Source organism: Parastagonospora nodorum, assembly GCF_000146915.1.
Source record: "Parastagonospora nodorum SN15 chromosome Unknown scaffold_11, whole genome shotgun sequence".
NCBI classification, from domain to species: domain Eukaryota; kingdom Fungi; phylum Ascomycota; class Dothideomycetes; order Pleosporales; family Phaeosphaeriaceae; genus Parastagonospora; species Parastagonospora nodorum.
Window position 1 is genome coordinate 955,007 of NW_001884559.1, and position 23,250 is coordinate 978,256.

The window sequence follows — 23,250 nt, forward strand, 5'->3', positions numbered from 1 at the left end:
AATTACCACCATCTCAGCTTCGATCTCGCAGTGACGATACGATCATAGGCCAACTTGTCGTGATCATGCGCCAGCCGCAAGCGCCGTGTATTGCTCGCGGGTGATGTGCAATGCAGAAAGATGGTGGCATCGCGGGATAATGATTCAGCGAGACAATTGCGTGAAATGAAGGAAGTGGTTGTGAAACACAAATGGCGGAAATGGCTGCATCGAAATGTGTGTTTGTGCCGATCCTTCTGAGGCCTCACGCAGTGGCTTTACGGATCGACCTGACCGTGCACCCGGTTCGCAAACGCCCAAGGGTCTCGCTCCTGCGCTGAAGCACGAACCTGAGGCTGCGCCTATGCCGCATTTCCCCAGCCCCGTTGCTTTTGACACCTGTGGCTGTCCTCGCCTAAAGTCAATCGCATCTCTGTGTGCCCTTGAAGTGCTTTTAGATGATGGTGCGGCAGGATTGCTATTTGCTTTTTCGCGTTGTGCGCTTCCGTTCAGCGGCAGCGCATGCTCAACGGACGCAAGACGGAGAACCTAGCCATTCTCATTGCTTCTCAACGGTCACGGTGTAACTTGAGGGGAGGCTAATTTGGACGTCTGCCTTTGTTTGTACTCAGGATTCTCGTGAATCAATATTGCATCCATGCGCGGTCACTTGCATATGTCGTTTCTGTTCTGGCCCAAGTTGGTTGTGGAACGTTGCGCATCCGATGCAAGCTCGCTGTGATCTTCCCGCTCCTGCGCAGCCGCGCGTTTTGCGTGTTGATCTTTCTTTAAAATGGAAGCACTTGACTCAAAGTATTTCGATTGTCAAATGTTGGGTCTAGCTCCATCGAACTTAACGCCATGGGCCCGGAGGTATCTCGCCTGTGCCGGGCGCATTTGTGATGTGGAAGCAGTGTACTAGAACTGTGATATTCAGGAGGCTCGAGAATGCCGACAAGGGTGTAGTTGGCAATGGTGGAGAGCAAATCACGGCACCCGGAGAAAGGCCTTGAGAATTCAACGTTGTTTTGACGGTCGTGTTGCAGATCGTGTGATACTCAGCCATGGTCGTGGTAGCCATGCACCTCTAGAACAGGAGAGGAGAGTGTTCCGCAGGACTTTCTGGTCAGACTACATTTTCCTCCCTTTGGAAGTGCCGCTTTGGTCTAGCAATGCACTGTTTCGAACAATAGAAGACAAGATGTCAGTGTTGGCGTCTGCTACACTCGTGTTGCACAAAGCTGAACGGACCATATACCGTGCTAGCAGATCAGCGCCCACTACGGGGTTCAATCAATAACAAGCTGCAGAGAAGTTCAAATAACAAAAGGGTGTTCTTGTATGCGTAAGTCTTCGTTACGAGAGCCCATCCCTGAGTGTCGTGTTATTAGCAGGCAATGGACTGCAACTCGAAGATGACGTGTAAAGGGGGTTTCGTGGACATACTGTGGTTCATGCATCGGCGGGAAGTTACAAAGAACAAGGCGACAACTTGATCTCCGTGTAGGCATGCTGCACGGTGGAGTGAACATGGGGAATCCTTCAACCTCGAGCTTGTGCACGGAGAGCATTCGTCCTATTGAGCCCGAGCTTGCACTATGTTTGAAGGGTCCATGCGGTCAATGCGAACAACACACACTACTCTGGCTGCAGGATACCGCGGCAGAACAGTCACAGTCAGAGATGAACTGAAGCTTCGTTTAATAACATTGATTTTGTCTGTGTTGACAGATTTTGCAGGCGTATGCGCTGGAGTAGATACTTTACTATGGTACAAGAAATGAAGCAGACCTGATGGTTGCCGAGAAATCGTAAATAAGGCGGCCGAAGCACGCTGGTGGGATAAAGAAACATTACCGCCTAGAGCGGATCTGGATATTGATGAATGATCAAATGGACTCCGAGAAATGCAGGACAGGACGTAGACGCTTGGAAAATGGCCTGGAGAACGCCGGTGCGAGAAAAATGGACAATGGTATCCTGGAACTTTGCACACTCTAAAGACTGTTGGTTGAGCCGCTGGTCTGAACTGATGATGCTGGTTCGCCTGACGCCTGTGAAGAAAGACTTGCCAGTTCGATTACTGTGTCGTTATGTCGTGATCGGAGCACTCGTCGCCGCGTGGCAGCCGCGCTCATGACGTTTCATGTTACTTCGTACGCTGAAAGCTTTGCCACAGCCTGGTTGAGGGCACTTGTAAGGCTTCTCGCCGGTATGGCTGTGGCTGTGTATGCGCAGACTGCTTGGTCTCGAGAAAGCCTTGTTGCACGTCGAGCATATGTAGCGATCTTGCGACTGAGGAAATGCTGACTGGCTGGACGTGCTGATGTAGTGGTGGTGTTGCCATGGGTTGGAGCCAGTGGCACCAGGGCTGGGAACAGGTACCGGGAGGGGCATCCCTTGGGGCTGGAAGTGTGAAGGGAGCGGTCTCTGCGCATACATGCCCATGTTGCCATAGGAATGTTGCTCGGGGGAGTAGAAGGAAGTCGCTGATGTACCGCTGGGCGAGGAAACGTAGGGAGACTGGGCGTAGACCGAGGCACCATACGGGGACATTGAGTGCGCTTGCATCGAGTCGCGCTTCATGGGGGGCATTGCAGCCGTCGGTTGGCGCTGTTGGTGAGGCTCAAGGTTGTTCAACGAGCCACTGTAGTACGGCGCTGACGCCGCTGAGTGGGAGGAAGCAGCTGAAGGTGAGCGGTTGCCGTCGCCAGCGACATCTGAATGCATAGGCGGAGTCGGCGGCAGAGTCATCCTGTGGGTGTTCACGGCTTGGGGTGCTGCACTGTAGGCGGGTGTTTGCTCAGGTCGGGTCGTCTGTGGCTGTGGTGGTTGCTGCATGGAACCTGCCCCTCTATGCTGTGCCTGCCTTGGTTGCGGCGATGTGGACTGCCGATGTTGTGACTGAGGACTTGTGGCAACTGCAACCATTAGAACTGAAATCCAAGGAAAGTGCGATCCAGCGTATTCTTACCTGTTTCGGACGCAGTGTTATCACCACCAGCAATCTCCAGTAGGCTCGAGATGGACGGGAGTGAGGGCAGAGAGGGCTTCTTTTCTTCCGCAGGTGGCGATGGCGGCGACTGAGGGTGTTCCCGCTGGTAGGTGTGCTGCTGTGGTTGGCGTGTGTAGGGGTTGGAGGGCGCACTTGGGGCGCCGTATGCTCGTGGGTGTGTGTGTTGATAGTAGGCTGAGGAGGGTGGTTGTTGGAAAAGCCTCCCGGTCCCGTACGCTGCCCGTGTACCATACTTGCTAGATGCATCGCCATGGAGGAGAAGGAAAAAGTGCACGGGTCACGACAGAAGCTGCGTAACAGGCGAGTATAAGCAAAGAGTGTCTGCAAACAAGTATCGACGGTATAGAACGGGGGAGTGGTTCGAGGGCGGGTACGGGCAGATGCAAAGTGCCAGAACTTCGGGCCTGCAGTACTCAAGTACGATGGGCAGCGGATTGGCGAGATTCAGCACGAAGCCCGTTCACACTATAGCGCCTCTGGTGAAAGGCCGTGGTGACCAAATCGTTGCCAACGGGGTGGGTCAGACAGCGGTCGACGGGGCCCCAGCAGCCTGTGGTTCCCTGTCTTTGATGGCGGACGAGGCGGCGGGACGTTGTGACAGCCAGACGCCCAGGGTAGCTAGCGGAGAGCTCAATGCCCTGCAACGGCAATGCAGGTGATAGCCTGAAGCGGCCTAGCGTGCGATGCGCACACTCCATTCACTATGCCTTGGCCGAGTGATCCGCCCACACATCCCAGACCCAGCCAATCTACCAGCACCGGCGAAGGTGCGCTTTTCGGACACTGGCACCTCAAGGGCGTTGCAGGGGCCCTGGTCCAAATCCAAGGACAGGCCGCGATGCACCGCAGATCGACTGTTCCAGGAGAAGCCTGAGGATAATCCCCAGGGATCTCGGAAGCACACTGCCAGCCACGCTGGGTCCGCGAACAGGTGCAGACGCCGACCTCAGTGCCTCCCTAAGCCTCTCGTCTCCCCGGGGCGGAGTAACCCACACCGAGCACAGTTGCAAACGCTGCCAGCGTCGCACACGCTTGGGGTCACGTAGTCGCCGACTGCTGCTGCTCGGTTACCAGGGCCGGAGCGCACCAGAAATCCACGATGCGGCTGTCTGGAAGCGTATTGCCGGGATCCCAATAAGATGCCTCCTCTCGGATATGCGATCGATCGAGCTCCTGCTGAGCACCTCCTGCAAGAAGGTAAGAGTCAGACAATAATATCCCGACTCCCAGCAACACAGCTAGCTGGCAGGAACTGTGGGAAGGGCCAGAGATCCGCCGACGGTGCCGTTGCTCACCAAGATCACCTCAAATGGCTGACGAAGGATTCTGCAGGGGGGCAAACGCTTGGGAACAGCCAGATGCTGGGGTTTCCGAAGGGGACAGACGTGAGACGACCCAGAAACCATTGCCCCATTCTTCGCTTTAAGCATTCCCGCCACCTGCCCTGTCATATCGCCTGCAGACCTCCCGCGGGACTTTTCCTACACTCGCAAGCCGAAGCTGCCAAACTAAACAGTAGCACTAGCATCGCCGTGTGTTGAAGCCTTCGCTGGGGAAGCGAGCTGGCGCCACATGACGCGAAACCTGTCTAATGCGTCTTCCGCTGGCTGAGACAAGACCCAAATTGAAGCCGCTACTGCAGTGTCTGGCCACTCTGGACAGCGCAATCGGGAAAAACCCGCACCGTGGATTAGAGAGGATCTGACCGAAATGATGCACATGGCTGCAGCCGCTGGCGAAGCGAAGCATCAAAGGCGGGATGATGTGACGGCAGTCTCGAGGGAGGTCGTCAGCCAACGTTGCACTCAATTTCGCTTCTCAGCAGAACCTCAAAAGTCACGAGAAACAATTCATGACCGCTTCTGTGATTGAAAGTTCCACAGCCTTGACTCGCCTTGGGACTGCCTACAAGCACGTCTCCGCACCCTCTCCTTGCGAAGCTCTCACCGCACATTGGCAACGCGGGCAGGCCCCTTCAGCTAAGATTTAGGTGCATCAGATTCAGCACGATAGCACGCGCGGGACAGCAAAGAGAGGCGGCTGGACGGGTGATGCGCCTCTTTCGAGTAGCCTTCTCCGGGCTCCTACGCGATGTTCTCTTGATGCCGCGCGAGCGGATAATGGCGTTAGACCATGGGCCATGGCTTGGCCCCGTTCGTCTGTGGAAGATCTCTGAAGAAGAGGCGGGTCGATCAGCACAAGCGCATGCAGCTAATCCCGGAGCCACGTTGGCTGGTGCCACCACCATCTGCTCACAGCAACCGACCTTTGCATTGCCCAATGAAAAACACTCATGTCGTCCTCTCGAGACGACTTCTCGAAGCACAGCACGCGAGCCAGATGACACCGCAGCGCACCACATGGCATTTCGGTCATACATCTTCTGGAAATCACTGGTGGAGAATCGCGCCAACCATGCGACGGAGCCATGCAGTGTCAATCATGGCGATATGGCGCATCTACCGAAGGGCCGTCTGCGGCGACAGGCTTTCACTGGCAAAACACTGACTACGGTAGGCGATCCAGAAACCAGAGGGCACGGATCCTGTCTGAAGTCTGTAACCGGGGTCTCTGTTGATGGAAAATCTGGCTGCTTTTGTGTGTCGCGATTCGCGGAGCGCACCCACGACCCTGGATCCTGCACCCGTGGTGGGTACCGAATTGGCCCGAGACTCGGAACAAAATCATTCGTTTTCGCTAGATGATTTCGAGACGAATAGCCTACGGCCGCCAGATAATCTCCAGCGTGCTAAATGAAGCAACGCTCCCAGCACAAATCGTCTTGGAGCAAATCCCACTATTTTGCTTGCAGTGTTGTGGTCGTAATGAACCGAAACATAAGCATGGTCTTCGCGAGGTGTCAGCGAGCGTGGGATCAACAGGGGTACCTAGGACCACATGTTGACCCGGGACATCATTCGTGTCAATCGAGTGATGATCTCGGCCTTTCTCAATTGCGAATCGGCACGGTAACGGCATCCCCACCATCTACTGTGTAGATTGTATTATGCTGTTTCTTCCGAATTACTCGACCTACAGCACGTGGAATGCTTCTGGAAGCCATTCATTTCCGTGGTAAGGTCCAACGTGCTCGGACGGAAAGTGAACATGATCCCCCTGGAAATCGCCTGCCTGGGGCAGGCCTGTTCAGAGATCGTTGCGCGCTTTCCACAGCTACGGACGCTTCACGCTACATCATGGCTGCAGCCTTCAAAGCACCAATACATGCAATCAAGAGGTCGATGCCTTTACATCTGTCGCGCAATGTTTAGCTATGTTGTCTTTCTCAGCGTCTCGACGTTAAGTGTCGGATGCATTGGTCATTGGAGGCCTCGTATGAGAGGAACCTTATGTCGCAGAGCGGTCCTCGCTCAGATCCATCCAACGGCGATCATCCCAGACATGCAACACGTCGAACCTCAAGCTACGGTCGCTCGACTTGCTCGAATGTACTTTCGTGAGCCCTATGGTCTTATTGTTTCCTTTCGCACGTACTAATATTCTTGGAATTGGTAATATATGTTAGGGTCTGAGCACCCCTTAGTAAGTTATCTCAGAACGTTACAGTGTTGTTGCATCAGGAACGATGCCCATGCTTCTTACTACGTATGGATTTCCAATCCTCAATTCTCACGATTCAAAACACCAATCGCAGGTTCGTGCTGGGCAGCTCTAATTCTAGATATGGCCTGCCAATCGTGCCCTTGCGCAAGTCCCACCAGTCACTTATTCGTGCTACTTACCAGGATCGTACCAAATCTTCAAATCAGAAGAGCAAAGTGAGGCGAGAACAGACAGGAAATGATACTTCCCGCCTTGCGCTACTCGAACAAGCTCTCAAGCCTGGATACATGCTTCCAGAACACATGGCCCGTTCGGCCGACCTGGTCGATGTGCTTGTGGTACCATGCCAACGATCAAACACATGCGACTCATTGTTGGCCTCAGGTGGAGCCCTGACCCATCAAATTATCAGTCAGCGAGTCGTCTGGTATCTCGGCAATGCTCATGGTTGGATGCACAATAAGTTCATCCCTTTGGACCTTCGGACGGCAACTATTGAGGATCCAGTAGATACCGCTGTAACTGGTGTAACCCTCTCTCCACAGCATCAATTAGACTGGAAAAAGACGCATCTATACCTGCCGAACCCTGTTGGCTTGGCATGGTCTTCTAACGCAGTGAGGCGCCGCCACTCTAGTCTCTTAGCTGTCACTACACGTTTCACACCAATGGTTCCTAACGGTCACATTGTTGTTCGCAGGGGGCTCGGGATTGGGACGGAAAGGCAAACGCTATAAGATGTTCAGAGTTTGGCCCGAAAGGGTTGCATGGGCCCAAAGAGGTCAGCAGCGAGGATGAAGAGCGGTCCACGGCGTTCGAGCCCTGGTCCTTGCCTACCGTTTTGAGAATAATTCCGGAGCCCATGACGCCACGACAAGGGCTCAAGTGCGGCCGGCGAAGATCGATTACCACAGCTGGTCACACCCAACACGCCGAATGTGCGCGGCTGACCAAAGGAGCCCCTGGACTGCGAATGCGGACCAAGTCTCAGATCAGCCGGAATCCCTCTTGCCCCCCTCTGGGCTAAAGGCTGTGGGATCGATATTACTTGTTGGTAACATCTGCCGCGCAGTGATGTGCCGTCCACCTGGGAGATGATCGGTGCAATTTTCATGCAAACTGGGCTCGGCACAAGTTGTGATTTCTGACAGGCACTTGGAAAATATTAGTGCGACCGAACTTACGAACGGCGCTTCTGTATTAAGAGTTTCACCTCATTTCCTCTTCATGAGGCCCACTGTTACAGGACCTTGAGGCCTTCATCTGCTAGCATGTTCTGGCGTAGCAAAAGCACATGCAGAACAGTGGTGTAACTGGAGTGGGTCAGATTGATCGTGGCTTCCGACCCTGATCTTCAGTCCTTCACGAAACTACGTCTTCGATTTGGATACCTTTGGGAATTTCTGATGCTAGTGACGCCAGACGAAGTCCAGTTTGGCGGTCTCGGCAAGGCACAACTGCTCACGGCTCAGGCTCTGCCACGCGCCGTGTTCATCTCTTTCGGGCATACCCACCAACGTCCGGTTACGCTTGCCTCGCTTCCTCGTGCCACTCGTGTCCTCCAACGTGGTCTCCACAGCATGGCTGAATCTCTGCTTGCTTATTCGTAAACGTTGCAAGACAGGTGCTTAGCACCGAATATCCTTTCCAACGTGTGCAGGCATCATTTCCCCAGCGTGAAGCACTCCACGCCATTACGAAATTTTCTTGATAACAGGCTTTTGAGGGCAGTGCTTGAGGGCCAACCTTATCAACAGTTGATACTTCAAGCCGACAAATCCGCTTCTGTGGTCCAGTGATCCTTCCCGGGGCCCTCTAAGACGCTTAAAGCACCGAGAAATTGCAGCATGATGCTGGCGCTGTTCGCGGCTGCATATGACCCCTGCCTCATAGCGCCGTACGACGGACGCAACATGGGCTTGATTCTACCGGGGCTTTTCCACCACTGGGAGTCGAACGAGTGATCCGATGCCTCCCAAACGTCAAGGGGCTGCGATCGATGCTGATCAATGCTCGAAGAGATCGACGTGAGGTTTTGCTGGAATTGCGGATTGTTTCGAACATGACACGTTCAGATCAAAATGGCGCGCGGTACATACTCGTCCTGTGCAAGCGGCATTGTCCACTGTTCATGCAGACCAGTGAGTGCCTCAGTCCACGAACGGGCGGGTACTCAACATTATGCAAGTCTTGAAATTGTTCAACTTACCAACGCATGGAAGTGGTCCCATCGGCGATACAGCACCGTCGTACAGTAGGACGACAGGGCAGTATCCCCGCCGTTGCAACACATCTTCTAGCTAGGGATCATTACTGTGTCTTCGGGCAAATCGCGGGAGTTTGCCCTGGTGACGCTCACAGAAGTTCCACCGATGCGGGCAAATGCGATACAACCCCCTGTAGCGGTTCCTTTTTGAACCCGACAGAAGCAGCCCTGGCTGCACAGCCATCACATCCATTGTGGAGGATTAGGATCTGGTCTGCAACGTCCGCAGCGAGCTTAGATGGTGGAAGACCAAAGCTCTCTTGTGGTATGTACGATCTATGGCATTCTCCTGCTACCCTTGCGTTAAATATGGATGGCGGATGCAGGACGGAATTTCGGTAAGTGTACCAACAGAAGCAATCGACTGAAAGAATGGGCGGCACCGAGACATTCGTCTCGTCCCGTGTCAGTTGAGCCACACCGAAACCTGGGTGTCGGTTTTCGGTGTCGGGAGCTGCCCGAAAGATTGTATCACTATCCTAAACATCAATCTATCGAAAACATCTTCCTCGACAGTCTGGTAGGAGTCCGATACGTGCCGCTCTGCAGCTTATACGGGGGGCGGAGGATCACACAAGGCAGGGGTATCATGATCCTCGTGTTGGTAAGCCGAGGACTGTGGGGTTCCCATGCTAAGATCTCCATGTGATTCAAGATTTCAGCTAATTCTTCTCATCATTCAGGTTTCGGGGCTCTTTTGGAAAGTGTCCGGCGTTAATCAAAGTCTTGACATGACGACACACCTGCTTTGAAATAACTGACTAACGGCTATCTCGATGCCACCATCGCGATTGTGGGTATGGCCGTCTGATCGTTCGGCGTCCCCGTCTTGGTTTATGCTGCACTGAGTACCCATGACGACACGTACGTACGACCACCACCCGGTACTGAGGTTCTTCGCCGACCTACAGGGCTGCATACGCATGTCTCTGCATACACTGTATTACTTTCCATTATGAAGACAAAGAAGCTTGCATACTGATCCTTTCACTACCACACCCGTCCATGGTGGCGCCATAGGTGGAATAATAATGATTACCTATCGTTTTTGCACAGCGGCAGCACATCCTGGAGCTTCCCGCTCACCCTCCCTTCCCTTAGCAGCCCATCTTATCGCCAGGCAACCCTTCGAGAAACTGCAGCCAATCTACGTTGCATACGCGAAGTCGATCCCACACCACGCGAAATGACGTCCTCCAATATATCGTGCTTTCTCGCGTAGCCGCCTAAATGCAATCCCTGAGCCCCCTCGACACGCGCCCACGGTCTATACTCCGGCAACGGCGCGCTGTCAATAACGGCCTATAGTTGCGATATATTAAAATATTGGGCGAATGGTGTTGATGCAATTTTTGACAGGTCCGCCGCGTGGGTGATGATCGCTCCGCCATCCATCCCTGGTGCTGATCGCGTGGGTGAGCAGATGCTGCGGGCGGTGACTACTCGCCAAAAGATGCCCTTGCTTGCCATATAGCTGATGGGCTTTATTACCTCCAGCGGTCGTCTGATGCGGTGTGCAAACCCAGTCAAGGAAGTGAACGACACGCTAACACGCACATCTTCTCACGTCAGAACGTACCTGTGCCACAAAACGTGAGCGAACAAGCCACCTTCGGCGAAACCACAAAGTATTCTGGTCGTCCCCAAAAGGGTACTCAGCATTTCCTAGTGGGTGGTAAGCAATTTGCAGCACCCAGGTAACTCAGCGAGCTATCGTTAACGATGTCGGGCGTTTGCTGAGATCTGGGTGCAGGATGGAAGTGTGGAAGCGAGGACCGGACGGCGGACTAGATATGGCTCGGTCGGCGCGGTTCAATAATAGGCATGAGGATATAACCACTAGCTGCTGCCTTGCGAATTCTCCGTTAACCGGTGGTGGGAGGGCAAGGGCAAGCGAGCTAGGGCGGTGGTGCAACTCGGCTCATTTGAAGGGTAAGTAATGCCTTCAGCATGCACTAAAATTCCACACCGCACCGAAAGACGCGCAGGTGCGGCTGGCGACTGATTCTCCGGCGGCACAGTGAGCGGTTGATGCTCGCGAGGGTGGCAGTGACCATGATGTGACTGCCCCTGGGCCCTGGGAAAATTGACTCCGGCGGTATGCTCCGACGTGGTCATCATGTACTGTGTAGAGTGCAGTTATGCAGTCTGAAACAACTCGTCTGAATCGACTTTGCTGGGTCATACGATGTTGCTGATCAGTCTGTTGTAGTGATAAAGGTTCCGACACGTCGGAATTACATGACATGTTTTATTGAACAATCTTGAGCAATGAAAAGCCAGGCGTGGGGGGCACGAGTTGACGAAGACTTTGCGTGTCCTCCATGTCATGAGCAGATGCTCAGCGTCTTCTTCATCTAGCTAATACAGTTTACAAGACTCACAAAATTGACTCTAGAAAGGCTTACTGAATGTCTTCATTGGTCCCAAATCACACTGTTCATTGACGTATGCAGCACTCCTCTCAGCGAAACACTCTGGCATATCCCGCTGCTTAATCGGGTCAGAAGCAGCTTAAACAAGTCACATTTTCGTCTCTCAGTCCAATATCAGCCGTAGTTCGACTCGGTAGAAAGCAAACTCTATTGCACGCGACTCCCCCTGACGAGTCGAATGCCAATGAGCCTGCTAGTTCATCAACGTGGTGATGAGTGGATTGGAGAATTCAAGCCACCACTTTCATAGTGCTGTGCGCCAGGTCGGAAGCGAGGGCTTTGCTGAACCACTCGCACCTGCGCTGTGCAGTCCTTGCCAATGAAACTGGTAGCAAGAGAGCCCCAATATTCGGCTTGGGCTGGAAGTGTTGATGTTGAACCCATCTGATTGCATGTAGTGCTATTGATGCGAGATTCGTTGTCTAGACTTCTGCGAGCCATCTTCCTGGCGCATTTTCTGTCCTTGCTTCGATTAAACTTGTACAGTGTTCTCTCTCGGCGTGGTCAAGTCATGACCAGATTTGTATCATCCTCTGGGGTTCCCTTCGTCGGTTCGACGTTCGTGACATCTGCACTCACACACTGTCAGATAGTTGACGCAATGTATCAGTTTTCTGGCAGCCCGCACCGATCCCAGCCCAAATTAGTCGTGCATTATGTACACCGAAGCGTCTTGTACAAACGCTATTGATTCGAGTACTTCAAGCACCCGCATGAATTTTAAGGCGCGAAAACACTGCAGCTTTGGCATTGCGATCAGATACAGTACATGTCAATCGGTTGTGAAGGCATGTTTCTACTTACATGGTACGTGAAGTTTTGAATATTAGTAGTGCTAAAGTTGCGATGGATCTTGCATATTGACCGGTATCATGGATAATCCTACGCTGGAAGTTAACAGCATAAGATAACACTGCTTTGGGGGAGAGTAATCAAAGTGGCGTATGGTGTCTCAGCTGTCATCTTGCCGACAGAACCGTGCTATGTATATGATGCGTAGACTATCAAAGGCAGATTCCTGGTGAAGAAATTCATCCAGCTCTCTTGACCTCATGTCAACTTTCCCCTATGAGCTTTCATCGTTTTGCATGCTCTGCCACAGCGAGCCTTGCCCAATTGGCACTGAATATCCCAGCTGCGCTGTATGTCGACTGAGAGATCAGCCATAAATTTCTTGAAGGCTGCAGCAACACCATTCGGGCTCCGGATCCCCATCTGTGAGAGATAATAGCTTCCGAACAGCTGAATACACCTGACTGCGTCTACTCCGCGATGATTACAGCATAAGTAGGTGCGATAATTATATCATGGGCTAATTAAGGAAAGTATCAATATATAAACTATTCTACATAAATTTCATAAAAAGCGTCCATCAAAGATTCCAAGGAAAGAATATACAAGAACGAACCAACCATTCATCATACTTACCATAAACTTATACTCCCTATGAAGCGCAATAGAGCTCACTTGCCCCACGGACAAGGCTCAAACCACCCCCATCAACAATCCATCTAGCACTGACGAACATACAGCCCGATGGGCGAAGGATTATAATCCTGGAAGTAATCCAGCGCGAAATCGCCCTCACTGCACATCTCATACGCCACTCTCTGTCCCGCCGCGCACTCGCCCGATGCAACAACATATGAGTTTCCAGGCGCGACAGACATCTTCGCAACCTCACTGTCCTTAGCTGGCTGATTGGCGTACGAAGTCTGCTGATCCGCGGGCCCGCTGAGCTTGGAAAAGCTGCACTGGCCGTTACCAGAGACAGTGTAGCTAGATGTCTCGAGATCCTTTTGCTCGGGGAAGAGGAAAAGCACGGTGCATTGCTTGCCGGCGTACGAGGCGGGGATGTCGAAGTTGAAGATGGAGCAGGTGGATTTGTTGACTTTGCCGTTGTAGGATGTTCCAGCGGCTTTGTTCGGCGAGGTGGAATCGACGGGGATGATGAGGTGCGGGTATTGGTAGGCGCCGTTTAGGTCTGTTGGGCAGGATCCTGAGGGCTCGGATGCAGGCTGACTTGGCTTGGGTGCAGGCTGCTCAGGTGTAGGAGCTGGCTTTTGTGAATAGTCTGGCTGAGGAGCAGGGTGCTGGGGCGTCGGTGCAGGCTTCTCGGAATATATAGGTTGCTCTGGTGTTGGAGCGGGTTTCTGCGAGTAGCCTGGTTGAGGTGCAGGTTGTTGAGGCGTTGGTACAGGCTTGTCGGAGTATGCAGGCTGTTCGGATGTTGGAGCGGGTTTTTGTGAGTATCCTGGCTGAGGGGTAGGCTTGCTAGGCTTAGGTACAGGTTGCTCTGAGGGAGGTGCAGGCTTTTGTGAATATCCTGGCTGACTTGGCTGAGCTGCAGGCTTGCTAGGCTGAGGAGCAGCACCAGGGCCGCATGATCCAGCAGAACTCAGTGAGATTTCAACACACTTTTCCTGACCCGGAGCCGGCTCAGTGTATACGTTGTACTCGCCATTGTCGTTGACAGGGCAGGCGTAAAACTTGCCGCTGCCATTAGAGGTGATTCCTCCATTGGAGCCAATGGCAAAGCCAGTGGAAGGTGCGGCACCGACATCGCATTGGAACTGCGTGGTCGGGGGCGTTAGGATACATCCGCGTCCGTTCGAGTCCGTGAATCCACCATTGCTCAGGCAGTAGCATCCGGTAGAATGACCGCCGCCAACACGGTTCTGTCCATCACCGAGCTGACCAAAGACACCTGAGACTCCTCCCGAGGCTTGGAGTTGCACACACTGTGCGGCCTCTCGGGCAACGAGGGCGTTGGCACTAAGGCCGAATGCTACTTGAGCGAAAGCGTACTTCATATTGGCCGATTCGTAAGATGAACAGATGAAGCAGAAAGCAATTGAAGATAAGAATGCATTGTTCGGTCAGAACAAGAAGTGCGCTTTATACCTTTGGCGGCAGAACCGACAGTCTGCAATGACATCGTTGTCTGCGCAGTGATGCATAGTTTATACCGAAGTGGCCCGCTGAACTGTGATGTTGAGGCTTTAGCAAGAGACGTAGTCCGTCATATCTGCGAATATGATGTCAAGTAAGCAAGCTTTGTTCAAGCTTCGTTGATGTGCGGAGAACACGGCTCATATTACTGCTTCCAACAACTACTTTCTAGATGGGGATAGCTCACGCTGTCACGTAACAGTATCGTGGACCTTCGCTCTTAGTCGTCGAGAGAGAGCCACAAAAGTGGACCATTCAATTTTGATCGACACGCTCGAAGTTTTGTGGGGTGATCGACAGGGCCATCGATCAAAAACAAAGAAAGACATGTAACTCATCAGTCCATTGAGCGATCCAGTATAGAGGTCAAGCCCGCCTGTCTGATAACCACCTTTTTAGTGTTGACCAACGCGGCGCCTGGATGAATTGAATTTCCACTGTCAAAGAAGATTGCGATGTGATCTTGAAGTTGCATGCTGACAGGCTCGCAGCGACCTGGGCGGCTCAAGCGTCCATTCTCGACGGAGTGGCAAAGACAAGCGGGGAACTGGATTCACTGAGAATAGAAGCAAGCCGTTACCCAGCGTTTTTAAGTGTGTACACCGGTGTATTTACGAGAGGCTTATCGAATGGAGCGTAAGGTGCGGGCTCGGAGCGTCGAATGAGGGTTGACGCACTTGCATGTGCATGATGCAAGATCACGTGAACGGGCCGGAAACAGATGTCATCAGGTCCGAGTAGACGAGAATGGACCAAAGTGGATATGCATGAATGAACAAAGAACCTGAATGGAGCAGAGTTCTTTGTCCCTTTTGGCTTCGCTGCAGCTAAACGCGTAGTTCCTGTGTCAGTCAAGCTTCTCCGTTGCTTCGGCTGGTTCTCCGACAACGATCGTCAATGTGAGGTAATGGTGGAGCTATCAAGATCGAGATGCTCATCAAGAACACAAATCTTTGCATCCTGCTGACGCGTTGTGAACCAGGTATAGGAAGCTTCGTGCCGTGAAGCGCTCCTGGGTAATACTTGGACGAAGCTGAGGAGGCGCACACGGGGCACAAACTGATGGGTGCAGCCTGCTCAACATGAGCTCCATTGAATGCCCATTTCTTTCACATAGGATGCTGCCTGTCTAAGTCTTGAGGTAAATCGTAGCCGGAAGCTTGCATGATGAGGTGAAGGAGCAGACTGGAGTTAGATTCGCTCCTGTATCTTAGGATCAGTAGGAAGAGCCTTTCTACAGGCCGCTCGATTCAGGCGTTGAATAGAGAAATTCCAGCAGTTTGAGACAGACGAAAAGCGGTTGACATATCCGTTGGAGATGGGGTTCCGGTGACGAAGGTGACAGGCGACGAGAAGAGTGTTCGCAGTAGTCGGAACTTCGGAAGTGGCGCCCAGGCAGGATCGGCAGGAACGATGGGGTTGTCCCTGAACGTCGAATCCTCGCCGCCACGACAATCGCTGTGCAGCCCTGTCACATCTCGACGCTCTTCTTCTCGTTCGACGATAGCCAATGCGCCCTGGAAGCGCTCGCTTGCTGATTTCGCAGTGGGTAGCCAAACAATGTCATGATTCATTGCTAGTATAATCATCGGGCCACACGCTCTTATTGTTTCAGAAACTCACATCACCGCCGTCATTGTGTCTGTCGTACACATATCGCGAGTCTATTGCTGAGACTCTACTTACACCAACATGTCCTTCTACGAGCTGCGTCGCGGCAAGTACGCGAAGCTCGATGCGCCCGGCGACGACGATGTCGATACACCCACGCGCTTCTCCTCCGAATCGACCGGCACCCTCGAAGACCTCGAAGAGCACGACCCCTTGGCATTTGACAGCAGACTGAAGCGCAAGAAGAGCGCTGGCGACCTCAAAGTACGGAAGGCTTCTTTTAAAGATGCCGAAATCGCAAAGCAGGGATCATTTGCCAGGAGGAAGACGCTCGGCCGGTGCTGCTGCTGGTTCTTGACGTTTGTCGCGGCCGTGGTACTGTTGCTCGCCACAGGAGGCATATGGGCGTGGAAGGTGTCGGTACCAGAAGATGGGCTGAGCCCTCCCTGGTACCCTGCACCCAAAGGCGGAGCGGATAAGCTTTGGGAAGAAAGCTACAAGAAGGCAGCTGCCATGGTCAAGGAGATGACGCTGCCCGAGAAGGTTAATCTCACGACTGGAACAGGTTGGAGTATGGACATGTGCGTGGGACAGGTGGGAGGTGTGCCCAGGCTCAAGTTTCCCTCGCTTTGCTTGCAGGATGGCCCGCTTGGCCTCCGTTTCGCGGACAACATCACGGCTTTCCCTGCGGGTATCACTGTGGGCGCAACATGGTCTAAAGAGCTGATGTACTTGCGCGGTAAGGCTCATGGCAAAGAAGCACGCTTGAAGGGAGTACATGTGCTTCTCGGTCCCGCCATGGGTCCGCTCGGACGTATGCCTGCTGGCGGTCGCAACTGGGAGGGCTTCGGCTCAGATCCGGTTCTCCAAGGTATTGCAGCAGCCCAAACGATCAAGGGTATACAAGAGGAGGGCGTCATAGCGACCGCAAAGCACTATGTAGGAAACGAACAGGAGCACTTCCGCCAAGCCTGGGAGTGGGGTCTTCCAAACGCTATCTCGAGTAACATGGACGACCGCACACTGCACGAGATCTATGCATGGCCATTTGCAGATTCTATCAAGGCCGGTGTAGGTTCAGTCATGTGCAGCTACAACCAGGTCAATGCTAGCTATGCCTGCCAAAACTCGAAACTCCTGAATGGCGTGCTCAAGGATGAGCTTGGCTTCCAGGGCTTCGTGCAAAGCGACTGGCTTGCTCAGCGTGCAGGTGTGGCCAGTGCCCTAGCAGGTCTTGACATGACGATGCCAGGCGACGGACTACGTTGGGCTAAGGGAAACAGTCTATGGGGACCTGAACTCACAAAGTCCGTGCTCAACGGCAGTGTGCCGGTCGATCGTCTTGATGACATGGTCACTCGTATTGTAGCCTCTTGGTACCAGGTCGGGCAAGACAAGTGGGGCGAAGACAGCGGACCCAACTTCTCCTCGTGGACCAACGATCGCATTGGTAAACTACACGAAGGCAGCCCCTCGGATAAGTCAATGGGCGTGGTCAACAAATACATCAATGCTCAGGGTGAGGGTGAGGATGCGCACAGCCACATCGTGCGTCGTGTGGCCGCCGAAGGCACCGTCCTTCTCAAGAATGAAGGCAGGGTGCTTCCACTAGACCGTAAAGGCTGGAAGAAAGGCAAGCGACAGACCAAGTTCCGCGTTGGTATCTTTGGCGAAGACGCACGCCTGCCCCGCGACGGCATCAACCACTGCCCGGATCAGAGCTGCAACGAAGGTACACTTGCAAGTGGATGGGGCTCTGGTGCAGTCAACTACTCATACCTGGTCGAGCCCATGTCTGCGATCCGCGAGGCTTTCGACAAGGATAGCGTCTACGTGACGGACTGGGTGGAGAACAAGCTTCCCAGCCAGAAGGAGATTCTGCAGGAGCAAGACCTCTGCATTGTGTTCGCAAACGCCGATGCTGGCGAAGGCTATCTTCACTACGAAGGTATTCGAGGTGACAGAAATGACCTATATCTGCAGAAAGGCGGAGACAAGCTTATCCAGGACGTTGCCAAGGACTGTGGCGAGGGCATGGGCGATGTCGTTGTCGTAATTCACGCCGTCGGTCCAGTCATCATGGAGAACTTCGCCGACATCATGAACGTCAGGGCCATCGTACTGGCCAATCTGCCCGGTACAGAATCTGGCAATGCTATTGTCGACATCCTCTTCGGAGACGTCAACCCCTCTGGAAGACTCCCATACACCATTGCGAAGAAGGAGGAGGACTACGGTCCAGGCAGCAAGATCAAGTACCTTCCAAGCGTATCTGACGGCCTAGCTCCTCAGCAGAACTTTTCTGAGGGTCTCTACATCGACTACCGCCACTTCGACAAGCAAGATATTGCGCCTCGTTACGAGTTCGGATATGGCCTCTCGTACACTCAGTTCGAGCTCTTGTCACTCTCGATCGACGCAAAGGGCAAGAAGACACCGCTTCCAGCGGCTCGTCCCGCCGGCATTGTTCCACCAAGCTACTCCACGGAGGTGCCGGCTCCCGAGTCTGCACTCTTCCCCGAAGGCTTCCACAGGGTGGAGAAGTACATCTACCCTTGGATCGAATCAACAAAGGGGATCAAGAAGTCTGATGTTGTAGCGTCGCAGCTCCAGAGCCCCCTCAGCGATGCAGGTGGTGGGCCCGGCGGCAACCCGGACCTCTACACGGCCATCCTCGCCGTCTCCGCGTCAGTCTCCAACATCGGCTCTGTCGACGGCTCCACAGTCGTGCAGCTGTATGTTTCTTTGCCACAGGGCTACAAGGACCACGAGACTGGCGAGCCCGTAGACTTCCCAGTTCGAGTTTTACGAGGCTTCGAGAAGGTTGCTCTCAAACACGGAGATCAGAACAGAGTTACATTTGAAGTGACGAGAAGGGATTTGAGTTACTGGGACGTGAAGAGGCAGAACTGGGTCATGCCAAGTACAGGGGAGATTAAGATCGCAGTTGGCTTTTCGAGCAGAAATCTGCCGTTGGAGGGCACCTGGTAGATAGGCACGGCACGGTAGATAGGCAGTGGTGTTTGGGCGTTCTGGTAGATATCCTCTGAGCTATAATGTATTTTGGTTACAAGCACATGTCGCTCTGCCCCGGCGAACCAAGTCTGCACGAGCTTACAATTTTCGCCACGGTTTAGGCCGCGGTAGCGGTTTCAGGCTAGCCCGCGGATGGGAGAAAATCCAACCGTGGAAAATCGTTGGGCTCTCAGTGGCCGGGCCCTGAATAAGAGGGAGAATAATTTAGTCGCACCCCTCAACATTGAACGCTCTCCCACCGCCTTGTTTTTCTTCCTGGGTTTTCTGTTTCTTTGTTGCTTGCATAGACTCTCCACTCTTCCTGGGGCGTCCTCACACAGAAGATACCCTTTCTTTCCGCAGCATTTGCGTGAGTGCCGCTGCTTACGCTCCGCCCGCCAAAAAATAGTTGCGGGTTTTACGATAAACGATAAGCCCCTCCGCCCACCATTTTCTGAGGGCCCTCTTCACACAACACACCGCACAACGACACGCAGATGCCACATTCTGAGTCGCCTCCCATGGCTCCTGCGATCGTCGTCGACAAGGCTGGCGCCGCTCCGGCTCCCTCAGCGGACGATGTGTCAGCCTTTCTCACCAGCATTCTGTCGGCGAAGACGTCGCACGCCTCGGTGGACGCCGCCTACGCCCTCACTACCCTCCTACAAAACTCAGTAGGCTTCCGCGGCCTCCACGGCTACGGCATTATCGACGAGATCAAGAAGGCCGCCAACAACAAGAAGGATGCCGTGAAGCGCGAGGGCGCCATGAACGCGCTCGGTGCGCTGTTCGAGCGCTTCCCGCGCACGCAGAAACTCGGCGAGGTCATCTTCCTGGTGCAGGAGGAGACGCTCGTGCCGACGGTGCTCGATTCGCTGGCAGACAAGACCGGCTCCGTCAAGGAGTCGGCAAAGTACGCCCTCGACGCCCTCTTCGACAACCTGTCCGCCGAGGCCAAGGTCGTCGGTCTTCTCCCCGTGCTCATCAAGTACCTGGGCAAGAAGTCGGGCAAGTGGCAAGGCGCTGTGGGCGCCTTTGAGCTCATCGGCCGCATGGCTGACAAGGCCAAGATGGGCATGGAGAGCCTCGAGGTCGAGAAGGAGAAGGACATCCTGCGCGAGTCCATGGGCAAGAAGCTCGAGCGTCTCATCCCCGTTGTCGAGAACGGCATGCACGACCTCAAGTCGGAGGTCGCAAAGCAGGCTCTCAAGTCGATGAACAGCCTCACCACACTCCTCCAGAACGACGACATCGCGCCTCGGATACCGCTGCTGGTCCAGGCCATCGAGGACCCCTCCACGCAGAGTCTGCAGAAGGCCATCCACGCTCTGTCGCAGACCACCTTCGTCGCTATTGTCACTTCGCCCGTCCTCGCCATGGTCACTCCCCTGCTCGAGCGATCTCTGAACACCCCTACAACCACCCAGGAGGTCACTCGCCAGACCGTGGTCGTTGTCGAGAACTTGACCAAGCTCGTCCATGACCCCGTCGAGGCTCGCGCATTCTTGCCCAAGCTGAAGCCAGGTGTCAAGGCCGTGCAGGATCGCGCATCTCTCCCCGAGGTGCGTGAGATCGGTGCGCGTGCGCTGGCTGTCATTGAGGCAGCCATCGCGGACAAGGACGGTAACGTTGATAGCGGTGCCATTGCCAGGATGGAGCCGACCGACGTCGCCAATGTCATTACACAGCAGATCAACGCTGTCGGCAACTTGAACAACTTCCCTGGAGACGCCGAAGTCTGGGCGCCTACAAAGGCCTACATTTCAGAGATGATCGCCGAGGACATCAACCAGCGCGAGATTGCTCGCATTCCCCAGCTCATCACCCTCTACCTGGAGCCTCTGATGAACCCCGGAGACGCCGAGAAGGTCGCCGAGGCAGTCCACAAGTTCTACCTCGAAGAGGACCATCGCAAATACGGTATGCCTGCCGAGATTGAGGAGGGTGAGACCGAGATCGTCAACGCAACATTTTCGCTCGGTTACGGTGGTATGCTGCTCCTTTCGCACACCAACCTGCGTCTCCTCAAGGGCCATCGCTATGGTCTCTGTGGTCGCAACGGTGCTGGAAAGTCCACCCTCATGCGTAGTATGGCGGATGGAAAGTTGGAAGGATACCCGTCTCAAGACGTCGTCAAGACGTGCTTTGTCGAACACAACCAGGGCGAGAACGCGGATCTCACCATCCTCGAATACATCTCCAGCGACCCTAGGTTCAAGGATGAGAGCAGGGACCGCATCATCGAGGTCCTAGAGGAGGTCGGGTTCACATCCGGTCCCGAAGGCAGACAGTCCAACAAGGTTGGCTCTCTGTCTGGAGGATGGAAGATGAAGCTGGCTTTGGCCAGAGCCATGTTGATGCGTGCTGACGTACTGCTTCTGGACGAACCTACCAATCACTTGGACGTTGCCAATGTTGCCTGGCTGCAGGAGTACTTGAAGAAGCACACCGAGATCACCAGTTTGATCGTATCCCACGACTCTGGTTTCCTTGATGAAGTCTGCACAGACATCTACCACTACGAGCAGAAGAAGCTGGTATGCTACAAGGGTAACCTCGCGGACTTCGTTCGTGTCAAGCCCGAAGCTAGCAGCTACTATACCCTGACTTCATCCCAAGTGCAGTTCAAGTTTCCTCCTCCCGGTATTCTTACTGGTGTCAAGTCGAACACTCGCTCCATTCTGCGCATGACCAATTGCACATACACATACCCTGGCTCGTCAAAGCCATCGCTCTTCGATGCGAACTGCAATTTGTCTCTCTCGTCGCGTGTTGCTATCATCGGTGCCAATGGTGCCGGTAAGTCGACGCTCATCAAGATTCTGACTGGTGAAGTCACTCCTCAGGAGGGCAAGGTCGAGAAGCACCCTAACTTGCGTATTGGATACATCAAGCAGCACGCCCTGGAGCACGTTGAGATGCACATGGAGAAGACACCAAACCAGTACCTGCAGTGGCGTTACGCCAACGGTGACGACCGCGAAGTGCTTATGAAGCAGACTCGTGTGCTCACCGAAGAAGACAAGAAGCAGATGGAAACTCCCATTGACATTGGTGATGGCAGCGGCCCACGAAGAATCGAGGCACTCATCGGTCGTCAAAAGTACAAGAAGTCTTTCCAGTACGAGGTCAAGTGGATGCACATGTTGCCCAAGTACAACACGATGATCTCTCGTGAGACTCTGCTCGAGCGCGGTTTCTCCAAGCTCATCCAGGAGTTCGATGACCACGAGTCTTCCCGTGAAGGTCTGGGTTACCGTGTCCTTGAGCCCAAGGTCATCTCCAAGCACTTTGAGGATCTCGGTATGGACCCTGAGATCGCCAACCACAACGAAATCTCTGGTCTCTCTGGAGGTCAGAAAGTTAAGGTCGTGCTCGCTGGTGCTATGTGGAACAACCCGCATCTCCTCGTCCTCGACGAGCCTACCAATTTCTTGGACCGTGACTCTCTCGGTGGTCTTGCGGTCGCTATTCGCGACTACAAGGGCGGTGTCATTATGATTTCCCATAACGAAGAGTTTGTTGGTGCGCTGTGTCCCGAGCAATGGCATGTTGCCGATGGGCGCGTGGCTCACAAGGGCCATCTCGCTGTCAACATGGACCGCTTCGAAGACTCTCGACCTGGTTCGTCGAATGTTAGCAGCAATGTTAGCTCGGCTGCGCCTAGCACGACTGGCACACCCAACATGAGTGACGCCGAGGGCAACAAGGACGACATGAAGTTCCGCGCTAAGAAGAAGAAGAAGATGACGCGCGCGCAGCAGAAGGAGCGTGAAGTCAGGAGGAGAATGAGGTACATTGAGTGGTTGAACAGCCCTAAGGTATGTTTGCTCCAACCTCTGATCTTGACCATATTTATTCTAACAACTATCACAGGGCACTCCACAACCTCCTAACACGGATGATGAAGCTGAATAGACGGACTTTGTCGGATGGGCATTTGGGTTCAAAGCATGATATCACGTCTTAGACTTTTTGCATTGCTGTGGCGTTTATAGATGAGCTTGTTTGTAGAGCTGTTGAAGACAAAAGCTCGATTAGATTATGATTTTGTGGTGTGGCATTCTGGCGTTCATTCTAAAAGTATTCATTGACATCCTGCAACCTCTTCGTGTTTCCAATGTCTTCGATGTGTTTGCCTCGACGTGTCCATTCAAGCTGATCCGAAGTATCATCCAGGTAAGATCAGAAAAGCTACATGTTTGCCTATCTCATTCCTTGAGCACGTGCACACCAAGTGCGAGAGGACGGCTGGTTCTTGTCCCATGCTCTTCGTCATACCCTTACCATACCGAACACACCGCTCAAGACTCCCAACACAAACCCTCATTTCCGCCACCGAACGCTCCTGCCTTTATGTCCACACGCACGGGCTTCAAACAATCGCACTCTCACCTCAACATATGGCGAAG

The 23,250-nt window shown here is 53.7% G+C and overlaps 10 protein-coding genes across 10 annotated transcripts; 4 read left to right on the forward strand and 6 right to left on the reverse strand.

The window, feature by feature from the left end:
- Positions 1-214: 214 nt before the first annotated feature.
- SNOG_07717 (hypothetical protein) lies at positions 215-582 on the forward strand (the record flags this gene model as incomplete). The annotated part of the gene is made up of 2 exons (XM_001797996.1): positions 215-399; positions 453-582. The coding sequence occupies 2 exons, from the start codon at positions 215-217 to the stop codon at positions 580-582; spliced, it is 315 nt and encodes a 104-aa protein (XP_001798048.1).
- A 1,394-nt stretch (positions 583-1,976) lies between these two features.
- Positions 1,977-3,247, reverse strand: SNOG_07718 (hypothetical protein; the record flags this gene model as incomplete). Its single annotated transcript, XM_001797997.1, has 4 exons — positions 1,977-2,033; positions 2,140-2,825; positions 2,954-3,169; positions 3,229-3,247. 4 exons carry the CDS (start codon positions 3,245-3,247, stop codon positions 1,977-1,979), a joined length of 978 nt encoding a protein of 325 aa, XP_001798049.1.
- Positions 3,248-3,698: 451 nt separating this feature from the next.
- SNOG_07719 (hypothetical protein) lies at positions 3,699-4,421 on the forward strand (the record flags this gene model as incomplete). Its single annotated transcript, XM_001797998.1, has 3 exons — positions 3,699-3,809; positions 4,042-4,192; positions 4,234-4,421. The coding sequence occupies 3 exons, from the start codon at positions 3,699-3,701 to the stop codon at positions 4,419-4,421; spliced, it is 450 nt and encodes a 149-aa protein (XP_001798050.1).
- Positions 4,422-6,939: 2,518 nt separating this feature from the next.
- On the reverse strand, positions 6,940-7,423 carry SNOG_07720 (hypothetical protein; the record flags this gene model as incomplete). Its single annotated transcript, XM_001797999.1, has 3 exons — positions 6,940-7,051; positions 7,226-7,290; positions 7,397-7,423. 3 exons carry the CDS (start codon positions 7,421-7,423, stop codon positions 6,940-6,942), a joined length of 204 nt encoding a protein of 67 aa, XP_001798051.1.
- A 1,207-nt stretch (positions 7,424-8,630) lies between these two features.
- SNOG_07721 (hypothetical protein) lies at positions 8,631-9,018 on the reverse strand (the record flags this gene model as incomplete). Its single annotated transcript, XM_001798000.1, has 3 exons — positions 8,631-8,731; positions 8,769-8,855; positions 8,979-9,018. 3 exons carry the CDS (start codon positions 9,016-9,018, stop codon positions 8,631-8,633), a joined length of 228 nt encoding a protein of 75 aa, XP_001798052.1.
- A 1,509-nt stretch (positions 9,019-10,527) lies between these two features.
- On the reverse strand, positions 10,528-10,882 carry SNOG_07722 (hypothetical protein; the record flags this gene model as incomplete). The annotated part of the gene is made up of 2 exons (XM_001798001.1): positions 10,528-10,723; positions 10,800-10,882. 2 exons carry the CDS (start codon positions 10,880-10,882, stop codon positions 10,528-10,530), a joined length of 279 nt encoding a protein of 92 aa, XP_001798053.1.
- A 1,889-nt stretch (positions 10,883-12,771) lies between these two features.
- SNOG_07723 (hypothetical protein) lies at positions 12,772-14,073 on the reverse strand (the record flags this gene model as incomplete). Its single annotated transcript, XM_001798002.1, has 1 exon — positions 12,772-14,073. The coding sequence occupies one exon, from the start codon at positions 14,071-14,073 to the stop codon at positions 12,772-12,774; it is 1,302 nt and encodes a 433-aa protein (XP_001798054.1).
- A 1,389-nt stretch (positions 14,074-15,462) lies between these two features.
- Positions 15,463-15,849, reverse strand: SNOG_07724 (hypothetical protein; the record flags this gene model as incomplete). The annotated part of the gene is made up of 2 exons (XM_001798003.1): positions 15,463-15,742; positions 15,836-15,849. 2 exons carry the CDS (start codon positions 15,847-15,849, stop codon positions 15,463-15,465), a joined length of 294 nt encoding a protein of 97 aa, XP_001798055.1.
- A 55-nt stretch (positions 15,850-15,904) lies between these two features.
- Positions 15,905-18,814, forward strand: SNOG_07725 (hypothetical protein; the record flags this gene model as incomplete). Its single annotated transcript, XM_001798004.1, has 1 exon — positions 15,905-18,814. The coding sequence occupies one exon, from the start codon at positions 15,905-15,907 to the stop codon at positions 18,812-18,814; it is 2,910 nt and encodes a 969-aa protein (XP_001798056.1).
- A 545-nt stretch (positions 18,815-19,359) lies between these two features.
- SNOG_07726 (hypothetical protein) lies at positions 19,360-22,756 on the forward strand (the record flags this gene model as incomplete). Its single annotated transcript, XM_001798005.1, has 2 exons — positions 19,360-22,659; positions 22,715-22,756. 2 exons carry the CDS (start codon positions 19,360-19,362, stop codon positions 22,754-22,756), a joined length of 3,342 nt encoding a protein of 1,113 aa, XP_001798057.1.
- Between the last annotated feature and the right edge of the window lie 494 nt (positions 22,757-23,250).